At 36.7% G+C, this 27642-nt stretch overlaps 1 protein-coding gene across 1 annotated transcript in view; it reads left to right on the forward strand.

The window, feature by feature from the left end:
* LRP1B (LDL receptor related protein 1B) overlaps window positions 1–27642 on the forward strand; it is a 750266-nt gene that overhangs the window by 164741 nt on the left and 557883 nt on the right. Inside the window, exon 2 of the mRNA XM_064515494.1 lies at window positions 10590–10715. Within this exon, the coding sequence (XP_064371564.1) occupies window positions 10590–10715 (126 nt within the window). The remainder of the gene's footprint in view (window positions 1–10589; window positions 10716–27642) is intronic.

Raw genomic sequence — 27642 nt, forward strand, 5'->3', positions numbered from 1 at the left:
ATGGACAAGCCAGTGCTTCCTCCAGCTAGTCTGATGATCCTACTCCTCCTGTCTCACCCTCTTCCATGTTGTTACACGCTGTACTGGTGTACTTCAATTGTGTGCAAGTCCTAAGTCCTTGCCTGCCTCTCCCCCGTCCATTACGCCAGTTGCTGTGGGAAGAACAGCTTTGCTATCTGTCAAACTCAGCCACTTCTTCCGTGAGACTGATTATGGTTAGCAGAGCAGTATTAAATATACAATCATTAAATTAGTATTAAATGGTTGGCAAAGGAATGACCAAAGAGTGGATAGGGAGGTGATGGACAGTAGAGTGTTACTGCGTTGTTTTTTCTTGAATGTAAGTGGTATTTCAGAACTGGGTAAATACTATCTGATAGCCCTAATGACAGCTAGGTAACACATTATGGCAAACATTATTTCCACAGGAATAGCTGAGTACCGGAACAAATTACCTAAGGAAATGCAGAAATTTTGCTGGAAATTTTTAATAACTTTATTGATTAATATGTGCTAGATATATTTTTGGAGACTTGATACAACTTTCCAACAAATGAGCTGGACTGGATAATCTCATAAAGTCCCTACTAGTCCTATATCTTTTAAGGTTCTCTGAATGAAGTGTGAGTCTAATGACTCCAAGTTGTTTTGGAAGGATGCAGGTGGGAGGTAAGAGAGAAAGGCCAACTTATTCCAAAAGAAATAAGAGTGTATGAAGTATTGTGATTTTTCTTAACTTTCAGCATTTAGCTGCTGGAGGACTGTACAGTTTGGGGATTAAGCTATTTGATCCAGTATTGAAATTTTTGGCAAAAGGACCAAAATGTGCACTTGAGTCCTAAAACAAAGCAAACAAACCAGCCAGCCAACGATGATTACACAACCTCAAAATTCACCTGCAAAGGAAATAAAAGAGAAAGCGAAGAAGACAATTCAGTTCAGTCCCAATACTATGCAGCTCCTTGCATCCTGCTTTGGTTCCCTCTTTTCTTCCCTTTAAGATATTTCACCAGTTACAGGTGTTTTGTTTTGGGGTGTTTTCTTTTAGACTGGGTTGGGCTTTTTGTTTTGTTTTGTTTTTGGTGTAACTTTTGTTTTTCTGTTTCAGAACAGTTTCCGTTTTGGTTTATATGGAGATCTGAAAATGATCTACATCTTAACTTCTTGTATCTTTCCTTCATGCAGTTATCTATATTTAAAAAGAAGACTTAAAATTATATTTGTATTCAAATTGATGATAAACGGAGCAGAATTTTACAGTCCCACAGTGTTCTTGGTATCTATGAATATTAAAACAGTTTTAGTACGTGCTTTTCCTTTCTTGATGGGCACATGTAGTTCTCTTTCAAAAGTCTGAAAAATTAAAAGGAAATGGCTTTATGAAGTTTTACATAGTAATAAAACTGCTGAATTAAAACAGTGACATCTTTTTATTATCCTTTGATATATGAAACTTATCTAAATTAATTATCTTCTGGTATTTGCTAAAAATGTTACTATGTGAAAATTCACAATGAAATAACATCTGCTCAGAGGAGGACTTCTCAAAGATATTATAACTGAGCTATCTAATGAATATTTTCAGCTTTCAAAAGAGAAAATATTGTGCCTGGCATTTAGTTAAATAACTTGTCTCAAATCAGATTCTCCATCCTGCTTCTAAGAAAAAGAAGCGTTTCTGACTTGGAAACATTACACTTAACCTTGGAAGCTTTACTACTAAATTAAAAACATAATTTGGAAATATCCAAAGAGTTAATGAAGATAGTAGACAACAAAGATTTATTTCAAGTCTTGCTTAGAGGCACACTACATGTCACAGGGCATCCAATTCTGTCTGAAATTACTGAGAGTGACTTATTTTCAGTCCCAATCCTTATGCTCATTTCTTCTACTTTCTGGGAGTATGTATTTTCAGACTTTTCAAGGTATAATCTCAGGAGTAACTAGAAGCATTAGTCAGTTCTCCACTGAGTTTTCTGGAGAAGGAATTATTTGGTTTTGCATGTGAAAGTTTATTTTGCATATCAAGGCACATACTTGGAGTAGAAAGCACAGAGTCTGTAGGGTGTTCTACACAGCTTCCTGCACAGATCCTCACCATTCTCTGTAAAGATTAATTTCACTGATTAAGCATTTTGCTAGTCTTTTGTAACTGTCATTTCTTCCAGAAGAGAAGAGCTGGTACTGGACTTACACCAAAGCAAATGAAATGACAATATTATGAACACATTATGATACAGACCGAGTTGGAGACACTCAAAAAGTTCTTACGTTTCATATAAATGACTTCCTTGACAAGTTATTTAGACTTCCAAAGACATGTTGTTCTGTGAGAGGGGAAAAGAGGCAGGACTTGTTGCACTGAAAGCCTTTGAGAACCTTTCCACAAACAAGCATTCGTGCTCACATTCACCCCGGCACTGCTGGGCTGTGTAGTTGTTAACAGCTGTAAGGGCACGTAATTGACTCCGTTAAGGGTCTTACCATCCCTCATAGATAAGGGGAGAAGCGATGGTCATTTTGACTGTGCATCCAAACATTCATACTCATTCTGAGTCTGGCTGGCTGGGAAGGAGGACAGCTTTGCACTGGGAAACCTGGTTGCATGTTTCCTCCATTTTTGAAGGAGGTAACAGATAATTGTAAAATACTGGTTTGTATGGAGATTGTTGGGACTTCAGCTTCTTTTTTGCATAGGGCTACTTGGAGTACAGATTGGCAAATAGCAAGATTACAGGTAATATTTCTTCTATTAGTATATTTCTATTGCATTAAAGAAGATATCTTGCTATTCTGTAGTATTTTTGTGTCATTAGAGAACATCACTATCATGTCATTTCATAGTTTGCTGAGACATGTATTACTGTGTGACCCTTTGCTGTTTAGGTAAAAATTGTCTCAAGAATATTTGGGTCTTTCTCATTATCTGAATATTAGGTTTCTCAGTCCATGAAGTGTGCCAAATTAAGGCTGAATAATCACCTTTTCTGGTGATTTCTGATTCAAATCCACAGGATGGAATTCAGGGTCAGTCCTCTTGTTGGAAATACTATACTGTCAAAGCAAAAGTAAAAAAGAGAGGAGCAAGGCTGCTCCCAGACTTATCACCTCCCGAGCCCCAAAAGAGTGGATTTGTAGGAAGCAGTGAGGATTTCTAGTCTCTTATCAGTATTGATATCTAACATATTATTTGCTCAGCCTGATCTGTAAGTTATAGCGGTACTGTATAGGTCTGAAAAATACAAACCAATATTGTAGCTGCATAATGTAACAAGGAATTTGAGTGTGCTTATTTATGGACTAAGTTATGGGTTGAGAAATAGGGTGCTTGGTGTTAATGAGGAGACTTTGGTTTAAACCAAAGTTTAAACAAGATGTCTGTGATCTTGTTGCGGGGAGGATGTGCAGACTGAGAAACACCTGAATGCAGCATTTAAAGATGTATAGCATCAACTGAACATATGGTGCTGTTAGTGACTGGTACCTGTATATGTGCTTTGCCTATGGATAAAGTAATTAGTTTGTTAGCAGTTACCATCTACAGGTCAGGAACTGAATAAATGTATACAAAACTTACATATTCATTCTTAATAATTTTTTATACACATATAGATGTATAAAATATATACATATACATAAAATGTATTTATTTAAAGGGAAGGGAAGCCATGCAGCTGTAGCTTGGATTATTTGGATGTGGACTGCTGTAGGTTTTGACCTTACTTGGAGCTGTTGTTTTTTGAGTAAACCACGTTTGGCTAGCCATCCGATTTAGGGTGTTAGTCCAGAACTGATCATTCAGTCTGTGATGGGCATCTCTTTTTGGGTGCACTAGATTATTCTTCAACTGTTGTTCTGGCTAAATCCGTACTAGAAAAAAAGAATGGGCAGGGTCCTTGGCAAATGAGAAGACATGGTTTACATGTGCAGAGCTAAACATGGGAAACGAGGTGAGGTGAGCATGCCCCGTTGCCTTCCGGGCAAGGTTGCTGGTTGCTGGTCTCCCTGCTCCCCGCCTGGGTCAATGCTGGGGGAGCCAGTGCTGTGCAGGGGAGCGCGGCCACGCTTCCCGCCGCGGTGGCTGGGGGAGAAGTGCTTGGGCCGCTCCCTGGCCTTTCGCATCAGTGTGTGTAGACCTCGGGCCTGAGCAGAGGATGGTCTTTGTATAGATCCTCGGGGCGAGAAGGGGAATAATGCTGGGTGACTGGTTAAGCCCCTTTCCACAAATCCGCACGTGGTAGATCTTGGGAGAAATTTTTGGCTCCTGTGAACAAAATTTTTACTTGTTGACTCTGAAGTCTGACTAGGTGTCACAGCATTATACTGAACTGAGTACAACAGAAACAAGTGACTGAAACACTTTGATATACTCTGAGTATAAAAGCTTATTTACTGTTTTACAAGACACATTCTAAGGATTTTTTTCTGTAGTTTAGTGCTGCCAAAACCTAAATATTGTGCTGGAATGCTGGGCACTAAAAATGTAGATTTAACTCAAAAGGTATAAAAGGTCAGAAAAAGATCACAAATAGGAACTGAAAAGTCACAAATAGGAACTGCTGTGCATGCTCTTTCTTCACATTTCCCTTTCAGTTAGAGTAATTTTAAATTTTAGCATATGATGAATTTCATCTTAACTTACTACTGGAATCTGCTTTTCAACTTTTGAGTAAATTTTTCAGAAATTAATCTGCAAACTCTTCCATGTTTCAGAGTAAGAGATCAAAGAAAATCCCAAATGGAAAACATACTTTTTGGGGAAGGAGAGGGAGGGGGAAAGTTCCAAGTTCTCAAGCTCTTGTAATGAAGATAATTAAAGCAAAACTAATTAAGAACTTAAAAGTGCAAGTTAATGGTTGCATAATATCCTTGAAACATGGCAGAGCCAGTTTATTATCAATAGAAGGTCCATGTAGAGTAGGCAGGTGATACAGTCATCAATGGATCAGAATGAAAAACACACTGCTGAATTCTGGTTTTGTTACCGCTGTCAGTAGTCTTCCTGCTCTCTCCGTTAGTTTTTCAGAAGAAATTGCTATTTCAGCAGGGAATCCCCCCTCTTCCTTGCGAGTTTTGCCTGTGTAAGCAGTCAGCAAAAGACCAGCTGAGCATTTGTATGTATTTATCTTTTTTTTCTTGTGGAACCAAGTTGTCATTTTAAACTTTCGGCATTTACCTAATAGGAACAATTGGGTGGCATGGTTTAGCCATTCCCCAGTTCAAAATCCCAGCATGTTTACATGTGTGCTCCCTTTCCCTTATTCTACTTTGGGAGTAAGAGGTATTTCCCCCCCGCAAAATCACAAAGATTTCACAATACAGAGCACAAAACTTTCTTGGACATAATTTGTTAGCTTTCCTGTAATGAATGATCAAGGATGTTCTATGTATATCTTTTGTCCCCTTTTCTTCTTGAAAACAGAGAGAGACCTAAATTTTCTTTCATTGGAACCATAGTAAAAATAACTTTTAATTTTTTTGAATTAAAAAATTCATGAAATTGCATGAAACATTCACACTTAATGTTAAATAGCATATGTAAAAAAAAAGTTTAAAATTGTTATGATGATCTTTTATCCCTAAATATTCATTCGTATAATGTCATATCATTATAGATCAAGAGCTTATGTTTGAATGCATTTTTTGGATTAGTTTGCATGTGTGTTTTTTTTTTTTTTTTAATGAATATTTAGTGAAGCCTAGTGAGCATACTCCATGCTATAATGAATCAAGAATTTATTAGGTTATTTAAGTTTTGTTTACTTTGAAGAGTGTTGCCATATGGGAGATTGTTTTTTGGGGGGGTCTCAGGTGCTCTTAGCAGATGGAGATGGAAAGGGCTCTGAAGAAAGCATATACCAAGCAATTCGGATCTAAGCAGAGTGGTCGAATTGCCTGAATCATGGCAGAAGCCTGGCAGATCCATGGAGCGTCCATGCAAGGGACTCCTGAAAGGGAAGGAGAGCTCTGAAAGTGGAGACAGTGCTGACGCCTCCTGGCAAAAACAGTTCTGGAAATATGACTGTTTCTCTGTGTGTCTGGCTTTTTGACTAAGGCAGATATTAATTACATTCACAGTGAATCATTTACATTCTCATGATAGAACTGAAGAAGCACTCAATTATATAAACGTTATCTTCTTTATACTTCTTTTCAAGAACCCTGTTTTTATACTTCTTTTCAAGAACCCTGTTGACCTGCTTTTCGTAATTGCATTCATTCAAATACGAAAAATCCAGATACCTTTGACCTCTACCAGTCAATGTGATCACGGGCAATGACCTTTATCCCTTATCATTCAGGAGCTGAATGCATGTTTACAGAGGCAACTATCTTTTTAAAGTTGCAGCAGTCGTGTTCTAGATAAATATTGGTTGCCATCTTGTATTCTGAATTTTTTCTGCTTGCCTAATGATAGCAGTGCATTGCAACTCTGAATTTGAAAATCTTTGAAAACTGCAAATGGTGATAAATTTAAACTGGAATTTTGGTTTTTCACATTTAGTGTAATTGCATAAGTTATAATTGTAATTAGTTTTCTTTTTTAAAATTTTTTATTAAAAAAAAGAGAGAGACAGAGAGAGCAAAGAGATTTCAGGCTTTATCCTCTTAAAGACATGCCAGTCTTTTGACAAATTTTTGGCTCTAGCAACATATTTGCTTTAAAGCAAAGGCACCGGCTTTTTTGTGAAACTTTCCTTCTAGGAGGCATTGCCAGGTGTTTGCAACATAGGGTAGGAGTACTATCCTCAGGGAGGCAAAGCTTTCATTGACCCATAGAGATGATTTCTAACCATCTGCTCTGTATCTCAAAGAATCAATATGTTAAAAATATGTGAATTTTCTCATCCTCTGGGAGCCTGCCTGTGCAGCACACAGAATACAGAAGAAAACAGTGCCCTGAGAGAGGTGTCACTGAAAATAACTCTTTTCTGCAGTTAGGAATAAGACTTAGTTGACCATTTTTAAGATATGTTTTTAAAAAACACTAATTAATGCATATTTACAAGTAGCTGGGCCAATTCATTTTGCAAAGAAAACAGCTGAAAATAAGAGATAATTGTAACATATATGCAAAATAACACAGTTTGAAAAAGCACTGTTTCAGAAACAATAAAAACCTGAGCTCATATTAAGCTCCTTTGCTCTGAACAAGATCTATTTTTAAAAGTATTTTACAAGTTAAAATGTGTTTCTTCACTCTATTAGTTTTTTTTTTCAAAGTAGAAAATATAAAAAGCTTAGAACTTTCTAATTTCTGTACTGCTGAATAAAATAGAAAGCAGGAGTTTAATTATGTGGAAATAACTAAATGATTTCAACCTACTAAAATTAAAAAGAACAACCTTTTTTCCTTTTTTCTTTCTTTCTTTCTCTTTTCTCTTTTCTCTTTTCTCTTTTCTCCCCCCCTTTCTGTCTTTTCCCTTTCTGTCTTTTCCCTTTCTTCTTCTTTTTTTTTTTTTTTTTTTTTTTCCCAAAAATGCATCCCAAAACCCTTGGGCTAATTATGAATTAGTTTCTTTATATTTGTACGTGCCAGGTCATGCTCGTTCTGTAAGGTGTGTGTATCCTTACCCAAAATAAGAAAAATGTAAGCTTTATTTGTGTAGGTGTATATGACCGTCCACAGCTTTAGAATGGTATAATAGCCCAGCACAGTGCTTACTGACTGCTGTCTCAATGTTCCTTCTTATTTCACATCAGCAACCTACCAGATTTTCTGTGTCAGACTCTCATTATCCTTGAACACAGTGATAGAATACTTCCCCTTGCCATATACTTCCTTGTTTGAATGACATTTACTTAGGCATTTATGGTGTTATTCACAGGTTTCTGTTGTATTCCTGTTCATTATTGCTGGCACTAGTACTGCTCTGATATATTTTGACTGACAGATGACATTGAGCAGTGAAAAGGTATTTTATTAAAGATAAGAGCATAAAACATAATGGAATGTTGTGGATGAGAAGGGTCTCTAAATTAATGGCAGTATGGCCTTACTTCCTTGTCTTTCTCTCTGCTTAAATTTTACATTTCCAAGGGAGATGTATTAAGGACTATATAGAAGAGGGGTCTGTTCCTTTTAAACCAGTTTCATTCCTTTCTGTTAAATTTTCTTCAGTAACATCCACAACAGTTAAGGATGGGCAGTGTTTAATATAGTCATTGCACCAAAAAGCATACAGAAGTTCTGCAGACTTCACATTGATTTCATTGGCATCACTGTAAACTTAGTTTAGAAGCTTAAATAACTATACTGAAATTCTTCATTAACTTCAAATATGATTTTTTTCCCTCAACACTGGGCTCTGCTTGCTGCAGAATACAAGCAGAGTTGGAGTATTATATTTTGACATAAATGACAGCATTGATTTCTCCCTTCACCTAATTATTGCTAGTTAGGACTTGCAGAAAAGAACCAGCAATTCTTTTTCTAGGTATTTTACATGTAGGTAATTGAGTAGGTTTGTGTAGAACCAGTCACATGCATAAACTTATCTACATAAATGTTTTGATACTGAAGATACTACTGTCAATTAAAATGCATACATTTTTCAGTGGTATAGATAAGTAGGCACAGTAGGTAACTGATTTTTGATTCTTCCATGTCTGTTACGAACAGGCATGTAATACGTGGAAAATGACAGATATTTCATACTGTGCTGTAAGGTTTCTGTAAGATCAGTATTCTTGAAATCCATGATAGATTGCTGTTTCTTTATGTAGAATTCTGTATACATGTTTTGTTCGTACTAATGTATATCCTTGGAATGCTGAAACTCACCTAATTCCCTCCTTCATTCCGACTTGAAAGACTGCAAAATTTCTGCGAGTATGTAAAACTGTGCTTTTAATTACATAGTCATTCATTTTTTTGCAAAACAGATGAACAAGGTTGTCTAAAGTATCTCAGCACTCTGCTGTTTTGATAAATGCAAGGAATGAAAATATATCAAAAATGCTTAAGATGTTTACAGAGTAATAGAAGCAGCAATGTAGCTATTTATGTAGATCTACATAATACTTGCAACTTTCAGTCATTTGAAACTGTAGCTGTCGGTAGTTTTAGAGACCGACCTTGGACAAGGGCTGCGTGAATGATGTAATGAGTAGGTTGATTTTAACAAAGTGTTCCTATTGTTATTTCCTAGAATAGTAAAACATAACTCTCCCAAAACCATGCCCAAAGAATTTTTATTTAAAGCTTGTATTCAGCTTTACAAGCACTTTTTAAAAATATGTCTTGCAATGATTAGACAACATACTTGCATATATTTTTTTGCAAAATACATATTTTGTTTAGGAGGCCAATTAAGTTTTTCTGAGGAGCACTCTCTTTTATTATAATGCTAATTGCTAGTTAACATATCTGACTCAGAAACAAATACTGTGAGGATTCCTGATAATTACAAGCATTTAATCACAAGCTGTAGCCAAACAGATCACGTTTAAGAGCAAATCAGTTCATCAGACACTTAAACTAGCTATGTACAGGGACAATGAATTACAGCATGCTGATAATGATTAGAAAAGATAGCAATACCCATTAGCGTTCAGCATGAACTAAACTGATGGATTGATCTAGATATGGAATTGGGCTTAATTCTCTCTTTATTTATACCCGGTTTTATATCTCTGTAACAAATATTGACTCCAGTGAAGTTATTCCTCATTTGTATTAGTATAAGTGAGAGAACAATCCAAAAAGCTTTTCCCAGTGACTCGCAACGTAACAGTGTGGAAGGCACTGCTGCAATTTATATATTGATAAAACGAATATGATGATATAAGCTTTTTGAGCTTTAATTAGTAGTTTATTAGGATAGTTTTACGTTTATCAATGATGGAATAGTCTTGTGTTAATTAACTCCTCCAGATCTCAAGGACATCAGACTTTCTTTGAAGCCAGCAGATAGACTGGGTGTGCCATACGTCCAAAATTGCCCTCTTAAGGGCCTTGTTTTTGAGGTGCCTCTATTCTGACTTCAAATAGCTAAATCCTTTCTCTGCAACTTTGTCACATGAAGTCTAGAATATTGTTATATGTAAACTTGAGGCAAGATCTAGTTGTAGAAATATGTATTTAAAGCAATAGTCAAAAAATATATACATATTCAAAAAATGCTTACAAAAAATATGTCCTGGTAAAAATCTAATTACTCGAAACAGCAATGTGGTGATATTTTCTGCGGGCAAGAGAGGAGACTGGTACCTCCCTGCAAATACTATGAAATTAAGGCTTGTCGAACTCTGTGTTGTTAACAAACTTACTTCATTGTGAAATAGTTGAAGAGAAGAGTAGAATTTCTTAAAATTCTCTTTCATAGAGGTACTTCTGGCTAAATTTCTTTCTGTCTGGTTGGAACAGTTACTCCCACTGAAATACTGGGGATGTTAGGCCTGTCCAGTCTCAGTAAGGACACTGCTTTTAGCTATCTCATTAAATTAGTACTTCATATTGTTTCTATTCTTTGCTTTGATTTCTCATTTCAAAATCACTTTATTTTCACTTTTACTTTTCATTGTGTTGCTTTATTTTTGCTCATTTTTGTAATCATTACATTTTAAAACATTCTTGTTTTCAGAAGAACGTCAGTTTTGTGACGTAGGAGAGTTTCTTTGTCGCGATCATGTGACTTGTGTCTCTCAACACTGGCTATGTGATGGAGAACCTGATTGTCCTGATGATTCAGATGAGTCTTTAGATACATGTAAGTAAAGAAGCTGCTGATTTTATTTTATTTCCCTTTTAACTGTAAGATTTATAGCTGCACTCAGTATACAATTGTAAGGATGGATTTTGCTTTTTAAGAAATCCCAAATAAATCTTCATATCAAGGGGAATAGGTTACATTCACTGTCTAGGTCAGAGATAAAAGAAATGGAAGGTGTTTTGTTCATGTGCCACTTTGTAATGAACACTATCACCAGAGCATATGTTCCTTATGCTCAGACGGAGCTAATAGATTAGCTATAGAGGGCAGAGGCAAAGTCAGGCACAGGAAAAAAATATTCCTTTAAAAAGGAAAGAGGCGGATTGTAATTGAATAGTGCAAAAATATTTTCAATAAAAGTAACAAGAGCATGCAAACATCAAAGGAAGAAATGAAAGAAAATGAAAAACTATAAGGAAAAAGAAGCAAAGAAAGGAAAATGAGGGAAAGCTTTAATAAAACATATTTAATTATAATTATAATAGAAGATCTTGTTTTTTATGTGTCTAAGAGCTTCTGAAGATGAGAATAGCAACCTTATAGACTTTTTTCTTATCAGCCTTGTAGCCTACTGATGAGGTGATATTAAATCTTAATGTTCCCTTGTTTCCTGTGTTCTGAGGAAAATGAGGGAATTTCCTGGTTGTATCCCCAGGATAATCAGTTAATGTGAGAGAGGAACCATGTCTTTTCAAAGCAATACTGATAATCAAGAAGGCTAGAAATACTTTTTTTTTTCTTTCTGCTAAAAGAAGAGAAAATATCATGTATCAGACAGTATTTAGGAGTCTAATCTGTAAGGTGAGGGACAGAAAGTTGAGATGTCTGGAAACCATTTCTGGCTGGGCAAACATTGTACAAGTGATTGCAACCTTCCTGCTCCACAGTTTGCTCTTTGAGATAGATAGGAAAATTGCCTCTGAGACTGTGAGGAGGGTTCTCTGATTAACTGTTTGTGAAACACTTTAGGATTTTCAAGAAACAAAACACTCTATTTGGAAGCATCAGATACATTTAGAATTTTTATTACTGCACTGATAGGTGATTACTGTTTTCTCCCCAATGTAATAATTATTTTGAAGCATAGTGTCAGTATCTGCAGTTGAAAGGGGTTTTTTTCCAGTTAATGAATATTGTGATAAAAGCACAAAAGTCACATGCACAGTTTTTAGCTTGCCTCCTGATATTTAGCACGTAGTTCTAGCCCGTAGTTCCAGATCCAGCAGCTTGCTAGATATCTGGATATCTACCTAGATAGCTAGACATTCCTTCTGAAAACTTTGTATATCTGATTGTACTGGACCATATGATCTGTGTTCAGTTATGCCATTTAAAATCATAGCATCTTAAAAACATGAGCTTTGAAGTTTATTGATGGCTTGAAGAAGGAAAGAAGGGGTGGGCAGGAAGCCCATGTTCTTCCCAACATCAGATCCTCTTAGAAATAAGTCCTTCTTTGCAAATGCTAACAATTTCCTTAGTATCCATTGCTTACATTGTCCGAAGTCAAAGGTAGGTGTTAGATTCATTGCTTTTCTGGCTGTAGAGCAGCTAAATCCTCATGCATATACAACCAGTGTAGTCCTTTGCTGGCAAGCTGCTGGTTAATCACATACCTGGGCAGCATTCAACTGTGCAGGATGAAATTATGATTGTGACATGACTGGTGTCGCACTCTGTCGTTTAAGTTTAGCCAAGGCCTCTGCTTAAGAACCAGCACTGGCATGCTGAGCAGAACTTTTTTATGTATTTTTTCTCAATTATGTTTTGGTATTAATGGTTCTGTGTTTGTTAGCATAATTTACTATCAAATGTAGTAGTTCTTGAGATATGTGTATGCCACATCAAGTAAGCTGTTTATACACATTAGAGATGAGTATAATGTTCCTTATTTTTTCTGCTCATATTTTGCATGATGGTATTTGTGAGGAGTGATTAACTACCTTAAAATATTTTTATGAAATATTTGAAGACTCTGTGGTATTAATGCCAAAGACACAGAACCCTGAGGTTTAGAGCATCAAATTGTCTGTCTGGTTGTTTATAGATGAATGCGGCTTCTATTTGTCAGCTCTTTGCTGACTTATATAAGATGAGTTATTTGGTGAAGCCTGACAGATATTACTAGTTGTTCCTATAGCCATAAACAAATGAAGTTTGATTGATTTTTCTGTGGATTTGTGCCTAGTAAAAGGGTTTTCTGGATTCTAATAATGTGCAAGCATTGATCAAAGCTTTTCCTGCAAGTGGAAGTTCTTAACTTCTCTCACATGTGGATTTCAAGGTGTCTGAAAGGAGGTAAGTACTTATGCTGAAGCTTTTCCCACAGCGAGAATATGAAAAGTCTTGGCACACTCTGTCACTCAGCCATCTATTGCAGAAAATTTTGAGGAACTGAATATCTTTGACCTCTCTGCTGGTGGCATTTTGACCAGACTTTCAATAGAGCCCAAAAGTTATTGGGCTATGCAAACACATACAATATGGTTGTATCAAATTATATCCTCAAGAGTCCCCATGAAATAATACAATCTAGTCCTCTTACTAGCTTTAGTAAAGAGATCTAGGATGGACAGAAAGGAGAAAAAGGTGGCATTCTTAGTTAATGTTAAATTCAGCCTCTCTGTTGGCAAAGGTTGGATCAGGGCTTTATGCATCTACAGCTTCTGTTTGCTTTAGCCAAGCAGTTTGATGGAGCTGTCCTGTCACTGCCTGTGCTCTTCTGAGTCTAAAGACAGAGCTTCTGTCACCAGTCTGCCACTCTTCTACTCCCCATCTTCCAGTAAGTGGTCTCACAAATAGCTTTGAAAAAGCAGGAGTGAATTCCTATAGCACCTACACTTGTGCTCTGTTCCGTTTCTTAGCAGCTGTAATTCTTTCTCCTCTCAGTGGAGTTGCTGCTTTTTATAGTACCAAAGAACCTGCTTCAGTGATTCATAATGAATATTTTAGTGAACAAATTCTGTTGCTTTTCTGTTAGTGAATTGTTCATGAGAAAACTGATTTTTAAAAGTTAAATTAATAAAACTCTTGACCAAGTAATTTCTACCCTGTCTTGGGTAGAATTTCTCTAGGTTTTTCCTGAGGCTTTTGCAAATGTTCAGGATTCAAAAATCAATTTACTTAACCTAATTGGATGATGCTAGCTTCTTTGGTAGGCTAAATCAAGCTCACTTGAAAGCAGTAGAACTCTGTCAGGTTCTCCAGAATCTGACCAGACAAGTTGGACTCTTACAGGTAGATTTTGGTCTGGAGTTTGCAAATGTTTAGAGGACTTCTTTATTTTAAAAAATTCTTTATTTCCTGTTTTGGTGGGATAAGTACAGAAGGATCAAAAATACCATTGAAGGAAATGGAGTTTAAAAGACAGAATAGTGACAACCTTGTATAATATCTAAATATCAGTTCTGTATTGACTGCTTTAGACATTAAGTAGTTAGTAAAAATCAGTATTACACAGATGTTTCCAATTTTATCATTCTTGCCACCCATCTTAGGCAAATGCTTACAGCTTAAGACCATCTCAGCAGTTTTTAAGGGGCTCAAGTAGGGGAGTTCATGAATTGCGTGCTCAAAGCACAAATTTAAAGCATTGTCATTTGGGGGTACTAATGTGTGTACCATTCCACAGCTGGGCCTCTGACTAAAATAATTCACCATCTGTAAATAAGCCATGCGATTGCCCAGGAAATCTGACTTGATTACATGGCTTTTCCCTGAACCTCCTGCTAGTAGGGTTGAGATCTAAAGGTATATTTGGAAATGATTCCATTTATTTGTATTAAGGAATTTCTTATGTTAAGAGCTTCAGGATTTGTCTGGATTGCATGTGCTTTTCTAATCTCAGTTCACAAATTCCTCTCAGTCAAAGTGCATCATACTAAGGAAAGGTAAAACAGGGGAACAGGAAAATAAATTGCTTTCTGTGGCTTCTTTTGGAACTATACACATCTATTGTATTCATTTTTTGTAATGCTTATTGCAGCAGCAGTTCCAGCAAGGGCTGGTATGTTGTCTCTTAGCCATGAAATGGAGGAAGATGTTATAACACTGCCTGATATTTGCTTTGTGAAGAAAGACTTGAGGTCTGAACTCTTTTCATATCGTTCTGTGGCATGTTCCAGGCCGTAGTGCTTTGCTACAGCATACATAGTTGCCCATTAGAACAGCCTCTGACGCGAAGTATTGCTTGAATATAATAAATAACCTTGTGAGAGGAAATACAATATCAGCACTCCTGCTCCCACAACATAAAAGTACTTGATACTCTGTTATTTTTAGCAGCATGAAAATTCCTAAAATAATTCTCTGCAATTCTGTTTTTTATACTATCCACAACTGCATGTTCCTTGTTACCTGGCAATGCTGTTCTTGTATTTGAACTTTCTTAAATGGTATCCAAATAGCCATTTGAATACAAGTGACTCCTACAGTTTTATTTGTAACCGCATGGTCCTGAATTGAAAGAACCCCAGTTTCCATTAGCAAACAGTTAAATTTTGAATGGTCCTTATCCCTAGAAGTTTGAGTGGTTGTAACTTTATCAGAGACCTGTTGAAATTAACTCTGATAATAATCCTTCTCTGGGATGGTGAGAGACTATCACCTTAAACTGAAGTTAAAGGAGAAAAAGAAGGCAGCAATAGGAAATATCTTGTTTACAAGCTTGAGTCTCGCTTTGCTAAAATAGCTTCTCCCATTCTCTGGATTGTTAATTGCGTGAGACTAGTTTCACAAGCTTAAAAATTGTTAATTTGGTACCTAAATTGTAATTCTCTTTCAAGTAAATGATAAGATAATTGACTACTATGTTGCTCCTATGTCATGAAATAATAAAGATCAAGTTTCCTAAAGCTCCTAAATCTTTTATAAATAGATCCATTGAAATTCAATAGAAGTCAAGCTCTCAAACCATTCTTAGGTAGCTTTTGAAAATCCCAGATCAATAAATAACTTTTGCATACATTTAAGATGAGCTGTCATGAGACTGTTGAAGGTAAATGAAGAAAACACTGGATACAAGGCAAAAATGTATCTTGTGTTTTCACCCTTTAATTTTGCTGTATGCAGAGTTAGTATTGAACAAGGAAATCTACATAAGATAGCTGCTTGTACCTATTCTTCAGCAAGATACTGAACCATATTAGTGTCATTAATTTTAACTGATTTGAGGTGATGAATGTATACTGACTTTTCTCTCTGAATTAAGAGCTTTTGTATCTGTAGCATAAAACTTAAACAGCTTCTATAGCTCTTGTAGGAAATGAATGAAAATGAAATGACAAATGTCAAGAAGTTTTAAGAAACTGCTGCTAGTTTATATAAAGTGAGGTTAAATACTTAATATAACAATACATTACTGTCACACTTTTGTTTTTGCTGGTGAAGAGAAGTACTTCTGACAGAACAGGATGAATGTTTTAAAGAAGGATTAATTTTCCTGATAATGGTTCTGCAAATCTGAAAGAAAACATACTCCTCACTGGGTCTCTCATTGCAGTTTCTTCTGGCAAAGATGGAGTGGTTGGCAACCACCAGTAAAGACAAGATTGTTTTGGCCCATGTTTTTGCCATACTACTTTCTGGCCTATAGTTGCTCATCTCTACCCTTCTTGATCTCTTTCAGATGGTTTGCTATTCTCTGCTCCTTTTCCCCAGGGTGAACATCTGCTTGATTGCTCTCTGGGCTTTAGCTCCATCTGACCTCTGCTTTCTCCTCACTCTGTGACTTGAGAAAACTACCTTATTTGGCCCCTCCAGGAAAGGTTATTCTGCTGGAGTGGTATGATTTCCAATGTTCTGTCCGATAGTTAATGGAGTATTGGAGCAAACAGTCTGGAAAGGACAAATGTCAATTCCGAAGCTTTTGGAAAGGTTATAGAAAAGTACCCCATTGAGACAGATCATGCATTGTAGTAATTCTGGAGAAGAGGCGTTCAAGTTGTTGCATTGTAATATTTGAGGACCGGTGCTGGTTAGGCTTCATTGCCTTCCTGAGAGGTTTCATGCTTTGGGAATGTTCTTATATTTCTCTCCGCTAATTCTGTTCCTCCTCTGTTTGGGCCACCAGGTCTTTGAGCACAGATAAGCAGTCATCTTAGGCCAGAGAATAACCTGAATTTTTTTTGCACTTATCTTCTGTCAGAGCCAACATATAAGCAGCAGTGTTGAGGCCCAAGTGAACGTTTAGAGGCAATTCCTTTTTATACTTTCCTGAGGATGTTAAACTACATAAGCATGACACATAAGCATGTTGTCAAATTGCTGGAATACAGGCACTATCCTTTGAATATACAACTAGTTCATTTTTTGTGTGTGTGAGTGCCTTTGAACACTTGGTGTGAATATTCACGTGACTATGGCCCCTATAAAACCTGATCCTAGTATTATTTGCAATGCATTTATATAGCCTATTTGCAGCAGGTATGAACTTGCACTAAACAAAAGCCGGGAAAATGCACTAACATGACACTAGACGCCAGCATAACCCCAAACCCAAGCCGATGGTCCCCCTTCTAGTGGGACCTATTGGCTTATATGGCTTTTGGGTGGGAGCTTTTCTGCATTCTACTGTCTAAAGTTTAGAAAGAGTGAGCTTATGCCTGCTTGTTGTTTTTGGTTTTTGTGTTTTGTGGGTTTTTTTTTTTTTTTTTAAACATATGATAGATATGGGAGCTTGAGTGGGATAGCAGAATCTGATCCACAGGAAGGAATGTTCAAAAGGATAGATAATGAGGTGCTTGAGCATTACTAGGAATGTAATGGTACACTGAATACCTATTGTATGTATCGTTTAACCTGTCAGCCAGATAACACTGCAGGAGTTAAAATTTATACTGTACTAAACACAAGGATTTTGCAAGAGCAAGGTATAAATCTGTCCAATGGATATCAGAAGTATTGTTAGTCTTATTCTGGTGACTTGTCTGACACTGCTGCATTACCTGTAAAGGGTATAGCAACAAAGGTTTTTCTGCCATCAGCATTCATTTTGTAGTGTGTTGCCATTCCAATTTTGCAAATAAAAATATTTTTTCTTAAATGTTCATTCTGAGTGACATACTACAATCAGGTAAGCATCATAATTTAGCAGGAAAGAGAATAAATGGCTTTCTCTCTCTTTTTTTTTTTTTTTTTTTTTTTTTTTTGTGGTCATTTAAAGGACTAAAAGCAATCAACAACTCTTTTTAATGGTTTATTTTTCTAATCCTTATATTCAGTTTTCTGCTGATCTCCAGTCTGACTACTCTTTGACATTGTCCTTTACATAATGCATGCATCCAGTCCCATTTCAGCCAAAAGTAACTGTCTTAAAGCTTAAAAGCTAGATGAAAACTTTGCAGATTTTGATTATGATTTTGCAGTTGGTGTAATTATACTTGTACATATTGAAAAACTGTTTACAGCTTATCAATATAAATTGTTGCATTAACTTTTAATATAGGCTAATACATTTCCATAAGGTTACCTTATTTGAGGTTTACTAATAATAATTCATGTCTTGCAAATGTATAGCAGGACATCTGTGTTGTATTAAAAAAGTTTGACAAAGAATAATTTCTTTGTGAAATTCTTCAAGCTCATACTATGAAATGAACTTTAGGTAAGATTCTCCCCTGGGCTCAGGAAAGTGCTAGGATTTTTGTTTCTATTTGAGCACATAAAATGAAGCATGACATTTCTTTCCCTCTTTCCGCATAGGGCAGTATTTTCAAAGTGTTTATTTAAGAATTATTTAGGGGTGTGGCAAAATCATAAGCTGTCTTGTCTGTGTGAAAGACAAGAACTACACAGGGAACATGATATTATTACTGTGCAGCAACGGAGCATCCCTAGCAAGAGGTCTAGGTTTGAATAGATAAAAATTGTGAGCTCACCAGCTGCATATTTTCTTGGTAATTTCAGTTCTGGAATAAAGTATGCAGCAACAAGACTAGCATTGAAGGATTTAGAGGTCATTGTATCTCTCAGTGACATGTCATTAGAAATACTACTTTTTTTTTTCCCCCCATCACTGATTATCTTGTGCATGGTTTTCCAAAAGTGATTCATAGGGAATTCAATTAAATGATTGCTGACAAAATGAGCCTCTTTTAAGGTCTGCAGAAACATGTAGGTAAAATACAAGGGCAGGATGGAGCCTTTGAAGGATGGTGCCCACTACCTAAAACTCTGAAACAGCTCATTTATGGATTAATTGCTTGCTAAAATTGCACTTCCTACACAGAAGCAGCTCTAATGGGATATATACTCACAAGACAAGAAAGTGAAAAGATCAGTCTTTTGAAAAACCCATAAAAGCAATTCATACTTTGACCACGACTTTGTTTTTGAGTTTTTAACCGAAAGCAATTTTATTTTCATAGCTAAGCTATAAATTACACCCCTCCAAAAAAAATGTGTGTGGGAGGAGGGAAGAGATGGCAAGGCTGGCCTGGTGTCCCTTCCATGAGATTGTAGTAGCTGTTAAGCCTAGCCTAATGGCATTTTTTGCATCCTTGAGCTTCTTGTCAACATTTGGTCACAAACGAGATATATGCTTTAATGGTGATCTGCACCTGGGGATACTCAGTCTGTCATGTGCAAGTGCTGTCTTCCCTAGTTTCATGGGAAGAATTTTTCTCCTGCACTATCGACACAGCAGATCACAGTAAGGATCTAAGCAACAGCACTGTGGTTGTAAGAAACAGCGCCAAGGAGTCTCTAAAATACACTGGTGCAAGAAATGTCAGACAGCCTGAAAAAGTAGGTTTATAATTAATAATTGGGCAAGTGGTTGGAGAGAAAGACGTGAGATTGCAGTGGTTTTTGTAGAACCTCTTTATTTAGTTTGATTTGAACTTTTTTCTTTCCTGTAATATTTTTTGTCCCTATCTCCCTGTGCCTTTCTTTCAAACTTAACCTGCATTAACCTGTATCACTTAGCGACCTCTATTATTTATTTCCTTTTCTCCTCCTCCCTTTTGTGTTAATCTCCTTGCAACTCTTTAGTGCCTTCTGTACTGAACTTATCATTCCTTCTCTAATTCTGCATTTCCCACTGATTCTTTTCAGCCCTAATCCCTACTGTTTCTTAATTCATTACTTTCCTACTTTCTTTTTTTTGCCTTTATTAGTTCTGATGAAATTGTCAAAACTACCACAAAAACTGCTATTTTTTATGCTTTGTGTTCCTCTATTTTTCCTCTATAATCATCCTAACCAGATTCCCCTTCCCCACTCATATGTCTGATCCTTTTCTCTTCAGTCATGTCCTAATCACTGTTCCTTCATTCTGTGTCTCAATTTTCATCTTTCCCTAACAGTCCTTTGTGTCCTGCTCTCTTGTCATGCTACTGAGGTTTGATAGTCAGAATCAGGAAAAGAGATTATTTGGGGAAATGGGGAATGCACCTTAAACAGTATAATTCATCCAAATATCAAGATGATTGTGATAGCATTGGCTGTTAGTATGTCATTGCATTCTCTAGCAGAAATAGCTTTGGTAAAAGAGAGGCAGAGAAATTACTGCACCATGGCATTAGCTATTGATTAGACATTGATAAAATTTAAAAACATATTTAGAAAAAAACTAAGTGCATAGCCCCACCAAAAACCTTTTTGGCTTTGCTGGTATGAAAAGGTAATTTTTGATAATGCAGGGATTTACAAATTACAGCAATCTTATGTATGAAATTTCTAGTTGAAAGACTTTTATCTGAGGTGATGCTACTTTACTGTGGGCCCCAGTTGCACTGAGACTCATTACAAACGTTTATAATTATAATGATGTATCTGGCCCTTAGACCCTGTACTGGGAGAGATGTAGTGTGTTTAAATAGCGGGCTGGATAGTATTCTTTATTTGTCACTTAAAAAGTCCTAAAGTGTAATAACCATTTTTCTTCTCAAAATTACTAATGAAAACAACTCTCATTAGCAAGCAGATGGCTTTCTGGAAGAAAAGTAAAATTGCTCTTTTTGAAAATAGGGCTGTGATTTCAAATAAGAATTTAGATATCTTATTAGCTATAAAATGCAGAGTAGTTTTAGTGAAGGGGGCACTTTACTATGGACAGAAAAATAATGCAAGACAAAAAGTCTATTCACAAAGTATAATGCACAACTATGAAAAAGGACTGCAGCTCACTATAGCCAGTAGCCTAGGATTCAACTGCACTACATTTTAGCCTTCTAATAAGCAGAAAAGGAAATGGTTGAAAAGATTTTATTTCAAAAAGTATCCTTCAGATTTAGTTCTTTATTGTTTACTTATGGATTTACAGATCTAATCCAGAAAGTCCTTACTTGTATTAGCAGTTCTTACTCATGCACCAGTACTTCTGGCTGAAATTTAACTGTGCCAAATAAAACATTTTAAAGTCTCTGCATCGCTTAATGCCTTCATCTATGCATTATTCAAAGATGCATCAACATCCACGTGCATCCAGCTTTGTAGAACTGAGAGCTGTGCCCTCAGAAATAGGTCTTAAATGGTATGTTAAACCTGTGTGCCCAATATGAAAATAATTCCCTATTAGTTCTACTCATGTGAACAAGTATTTATAGGATTGGATCCACGTTTGTGTATGTATTTCTTTAGTGAGAACACCAAATTCTTTTTTATCATCTGACATTTACAACCTCACCAAAAGCACAGCTTCTTAGGGGTTACAGCTGTTAATGATGTATTTGCAGTAAGGTGAGGTATTCCAAAGGGAAGTAAAGGAATGTGGCAAATTTACTTTTCATTGCTTAAGTGATGAACCAAAATTTAGGGAAAGAATTTACTTTGGATTTTGTCCATTTTCTAAAAAAAAATTACTCACTGTGTTTCTCCTCTTTACTTCCTTTTTTAAAGATAATGGAGTGGTTAGAATATTTTTACTTGTTGGTCTCTTCACTTAAACATGCTTAAGGTTTTTGGAGATCCAGGTTCAACTCCTCTGCCTTCTTTTAGAAACCAGAAGTAGCCTGTCAATCCCTTCTGTGAACATGGTTTCTGCCTTATCAATAATTGACTCCCTGCTGGAAGGAACTGGGCCTCTGATGCTTGGCACCCCCTTCTACCCCAGGCAGTCCTAGGCCATGGGGGCTTTATCTGAGTGACTGGGTCAGTATTGTGGTTTGCAAGGTGGAACGGTTTCAGGGGAGTGTTTGCATCCAGGGGAGGAAAGCCCCGTTTCAGATGCTTCTGCACCTGGGGTGCATCAGTATGCCAAAGCTACAAAAAACATCTCTTGCTGCCTTAACACTCAGGCTGTAGAGAATATTGAGATGGGGCTTTCTAACTCATACTGACTTGTACTGCTCTCCTTTTGTGCCTGATATTTGATATTTTAGGTAAGTTTTGAATTACTACTACCTAGATTTGTCTAAGGTAGATCTCCAGCATGCTACTGTCTTTGGTTTTCTAGCTTCTTGTTGCAAGAGGTAATTTAGTTTCAAGTATGTTCCATTACCCAAAGCCAGTGATAACTTCAAATACAAAAAATAGGCTTAGATAATACTGTACACTGTACTATTGTACTATTAAGTGAGAAGTTACATAACATTATCCCTGCGCAATAGAACAATAAAATAAAGATACAGTATCCTTATTCAAATCTCTTTTCTGAGTTGTATTTTCAGTAAAATAAATAGCATGTGTTGTTGTCTTCCAATGAGTTCTCCTCCAAACTCCTCACGTCCTTAAATCCAGAGTGTTGGTGCTGTCATTGCACTGCTTTCAGTCACTGGGAATTCACATAAAGGAGAACACTTAGTGAGCTGGGATCACAGGGGCAGCTTGCACTTTGTCCAGCCTATAAAATTAATAATGGAACCTACTCAGTCGTTGGATTTTCCATAATAGCAAATGCTTTGCTTCATTGGTTTGTAATTCCCTGTTCAAAATGAGACAGTTCAGTTTAATAACAGACTTATTTTCACAGTTGAGTTTTTTTCTCAGTAATGCTGTGGTGAGTTCTCTATCCAAACTGGAGAACCATCTTCTCTGTCCTCAAGTTTCCCAAAGTAGGATTTTTTGGGTTTTATTTATTTCTATGACCTGCATGCAGATTTAAGTGATCTGAAGGTCGATGGTTTTACTCATTAGGCTCCTGTAAAGCCAAATCTCATTTCACTTTGGCTGCACCAGAGATATCTCTGAGGTCAGCCAGGTCAAGGCGGCAGTTGCTGCAAGTAACTATATGATTTCTTTCCTGCTGACAATCCTGGGGATTTGAATACATCTGATGAATAAGGTCAGCTGAACTGAACTATTTTTGTATTTACAAAATTATTTAATTTGCCTTGTTCTTATCTTCCTTTGCGTTGACTTTGGCCTGGCCTTATACCCTAGTCACTCACTTCTTGATATGTATTGGGTTTCATGCATATCCTGATTATGTGACTTCATAGCAAGTGGAGGAAATTACATGATGATCATTAAAGTGTGAAATTAAATTCTTAAAGATGAAACATCTAAAATAACTAAAACATTACCCTAAAAACAAACAGTGTAATTGATCCTACTTAATTACATGCTTAATAATTTTATACTAATATAAAGCACATTGGCTATGTACTAATCCATTTCATATTCACTGCCACTACAGATTTCCTCTTTCTTATTTGCTTTACAACTCATCATTACTGTGCACGTAAAGCTAGTTTTCTTAGAATTTTTATAGTATTATTTCCATATAAAATGAGGAAAAGTCTAATATATGAATACTAAACAGCTCATTAACATAGTTTGTAATATATCTGTTCATGATAAAAGCAGCTGAGAAATGCTGATATAAAATAGTACTTCAGTCCCAGAGTATATCTAAGATTAGAAGAATCATGCCTTGGATAATAAATACTTCAGGGAAAACAGGAAGTCTTAAATACAAATAAAATCAAATAAAGTGCTTTGTATGCTTAATTAAACACATTAACAGATGCAATTATTTCAGTTAAATAATTAATATATTACTGCTACTGACAAACAGATTTTTTTTTGTGATTAAAAAATAACCTGAAGATTATGGGAAAGGTTTTCATTTTAGGAGACAAAAGACTGCCTCTAAAAGACATTAAAGACCCTTTTTGGATCTGTAACTAGCATGAAGATTGTTAATGACTGCATAACACAGCAAGCGGAGTGCATGGAAGAAGAAGCTAATTTACTGTGTCAAGAACTCAGATTTTTAGATTTGCTCTTGATGGGCAAGCCACTGTTTCCAGCCTAAGACATAGGACTGGCTTTGAAACAGTTTAGCTGATGAACAGTTTCTTCTCTACCCATATGCATTCAGGTTTGTTCCCTGAAGTCATCCTCTCTGGCATTTTGCCTGTGCTTTCTGAGTCCAGGCTCCAGGAACAAGCTGTGAGTTGTCTGTCCAGGATTGTCCATAGGATGTGTGTGAGTGAAACATTTTGCATTCACCATGAATATTTGTTAGAGGTTGGAGCTGAAACTTTGGAAAGATGTACTGCAAAATGAAATGATGTATTTTAGGTTTAAGTTGTTGGCAGTTTATACTTTGATGTAGATTTAGCCATATCAAATTACATGCAAAAGCACCTTTTTTTTGCCTTTCTGCATGATTTTGTATCTGTAAGAGAGTAGCTGTGCTACTATTTCGTTGCACTAGTGACTTAACAGTTCAGCTTAAGTTTCATACTCAGCTCTGGGGTATTAGCCAGTGAAGCAAAAATACTGACAGTTTTATAAGGGTCACGTTTGGTCCTTAACCTTTGCTAAGATACCACATTAAACAAAACATCATTTAAGCCAAAATACAGCTTAACTTTTGGTCATCTGAAATGTCATTACAAATAATTGGTGAGATATTTATTTATTACAAATTTTTCTGGTATTATTGACAGTAAAATAATAAACAATGCATTTTCTAGACTTTTGCATACTGAAGTATTTCCCCATAGTGGAAAACTCCCACTCATTTTCTTGGATGAGTCAGAATTTCTTCTACATTTTTCAGCTTGGTTTATCAGGGACAAGTCACCAAAGCAGGAAAAATGGGAGAACGCTCTAGACAGAGTGTAGCCTCTGTGCTGACGCACAAAGCCCTAGTGTGGGGCTAGGACGTAGGACTGCCCTCCAAGCGTCCTTCACACTGTTCATGAACAGTGTCTGCTGTTAAAAGTAGCCATTTCATAGCACTATTCTTTAGTCTGTCACAGAAAAGGATGCTGGGAGAAGAGACTGCTAATTTACTGTTACTATGTAGTGTGGTGATATTTGCATTGAGTGTATGCGTGGACTTAAACATTTTAGTGAATGTTCTTGTGTATTTCCCTAGAAATAGTGGAAAAATGTGAAACAGACGAATGATTCTTACTAAGCTATGACAAGGTTAACTCTGACTAAGATGGGCTTTTTTCTTCTTTTTTTGTCTTTTTCTTTGCTGATGATGGGTTGAAATGACGCATGTAATGTTCCTTGACCTCCGAGGCCTGGTCTCTTTGTTTCTTGGCTTGCTGCTGTCAGGGACAGCACCCAGAGAGATGAGAGCACACAGTAGTTCATACAGCCAACATCTATAATGCAGACCCAGTTTAGCAATGTGAGTAACACAGCTAACGCTGATGGCAATGGTCTTCTGCGGCTGTCCATTTAAAAGCCCGAAAATGCTGTGTAGGAAGAATAGCTGGGGAGGAGCTCCTGGCCTCATGAGGGAAGCTGTAGATGGAAGAGCAACAGGATCTAATCAGTTCTCAAGTCTTCCAGCAACCTACGCAGGTCAGCGCAAACCATACTACCTTTATGCTTCAACCCAGGTTGCAAACTGCTGCCAAGCAGTGACACATGTACTCCCACACTCATGATTCATCTGCCCCTACCTGGTCTGCGGACGCTTCATCAGAGGGTATTATATGCTCATCTGTACTTTTGCTGTACTGTGGTCCTGTCAGCAGGGTATAATGTTTTAAAAAAAGCTTAGTCCACAAAGGAAGTGTGATAGTTTGTAGCTGTTGCAGCTGGGAGTGATCCTCTGTGGATCCTCTGTGATCGCACTGCCTGGAAAGGCAGTGAAAATTACACTGATCCAGACAGCTCAGTTGCTTTTCTATGGTAAAGCATACAACCATAATGATGATGGTATGTTCTGGTTTTCCATGCTTCAGCTGCATTTGTTGCTATGTTAGCTAAAGCAGGCTGACAATTTTGAATATATAGAAAATAGTACAAGATTCTTTTAATGGCATTTTCTTTTCTCAGTTTGATTTTGCTGTGACAGTAAATAGAAAGCTGAAAAATTCCTTACACAATCAAGGGGAATGCTAGTTTTCCCATGCAGAGGAGGGTGCTAAGACATGTATAAAATTGCCCCTGAGGAGTCAATTCAATAGAAGAAGCTCACACCCGCAATTTCCACAAACTTCTATTTTTAACTCAGGTTTGGACTCTCTGAATATATGACCCATTTTGGAAGGGGCTGATAACTTCTGAAAGACAAAAAAATATCCTAATCATCCCTTTTGTAGGGCACAAGAACAGCAAGAGTTTATTTAAAAAAGAAAAAAGTGTTTGGAAAGTTGATGGTGAAAAGTAACTCAAAGCAGAAGGGAATGTGGAATTTAACGTACTTCTCTGTGGCTTTTCCTGCTGGAGAGCTCTGTTTTATGATTGAGCTTTGTTTTATTTTTCTGGCTGTGCAGAGGCACACTGCATCAGGCATGTTTTTATTTATGTTTGAATTTAAGGCCTGTTTCTACTTTGAGCAGTGCAAAAGAACCTTGTCATAAATGAGGAGTGTTTCTGTTGTTGTTGTTATTGTCATTAAGTGTCTTGCTATAACGTCAAGCTATAATGATCCTACTTTTTTTTAATTGTATGTAACGTTGAAGGAGCTACATACATTATGAATGTATAGGTTCTGTTCAAGGCTGAAAGCAGCGTAGCTGATCTTGTACAGTGCTGTGCTGGAATTGAATAACATCTCTCAGCAAGCAGGTCTTATTAGCTTGGGTAAAGCTATACATGAACCATCTGTAGTACTGCTGAACCTAACCCGATGCCACTGCAGTACAGTGCTGTGTACGGACTTTTGAAGGCTGAGATCAGAGGACTTGCCCAGGGTAGATACTATTTCAGTTCACAGGGTGGGCAAGACTCCTCAGACACAGGCTTATTACTAGAAAAATTTAATGATACTGGGATAGTCTTTGAAGGGATTTTGTCTTGTACCAAATATGCACATACGGTTGATAGTAAGGTCTCTTTTTAGGAACTGAAATTGCTAGAGTAAAAATATATGTAAAATCTTAACCATTACCAGCATAGAAACATGCCAAGTACCAAAGCTAATTTCTACCACCATGTAATGGGCTTGGTAAATGTATTACTCTGTGTGTCCACTTTACTGTCATTTATTTATAATGACAAATTCATTTTAGCAAGATGTTTTTAGCTTGTTAAAATTGCATTAGTTAGTCTGCGGCCAACAGTAATATTTGGACAGTGATCCATGCCTGCCCCAATAAACTGCTCACAAGGCAGTGATCTTTGGTGTAGGCCTCTGTGCGTGCTTGTGCAGAGCTCATTAAGATGTCTTATTCTAGTAGAAGGCACAGCTATATTAAGTACTGAGTTCTGGCAATAAAAACAAATGCAGCATGGCATGGAAATACATTAACATCCCTTGGTTCACTGTAGCATCATGTTTTCAGTGAAACAAACAAAGGCGATATAATAAACTGAGCTGGCATCAGCCCAGTTAGTCTAGGAAACCTGTAATGGCTTTCACAGGGCTCAGGGTTGGGTCCTATGCATCATTAATATTCTTTTAAAGGCGAGCGGAATCTTTACTGTTGAAATAAGGAGTGAAAACATAAAAATAAGAAACCCTTGAAAGCTGTACAGAATCTTACACTCATGTATTGCTGATAAATACTTAACAAAATAACAACCTGAAAACCAGTGCAGATGTTTTTTCTGGTAGCTGGTGGAA

This window comes from Dromaius novaehollandiae, chromosome 7, assembly GCF_036370855.1.
Source record: "Dromaius novaehollandiae isolate bDroNov1 chromosome 7, bDroNov1.hap1, whole genome shotgun sequence".
Taxonomy (NCBI): domain Eukaryota; kingdom Metazoa; phylum Chordata; class Aves; order Casuariiformes; family Dromaiidae; genus Dromaius; species Dromaius novaehollandiae.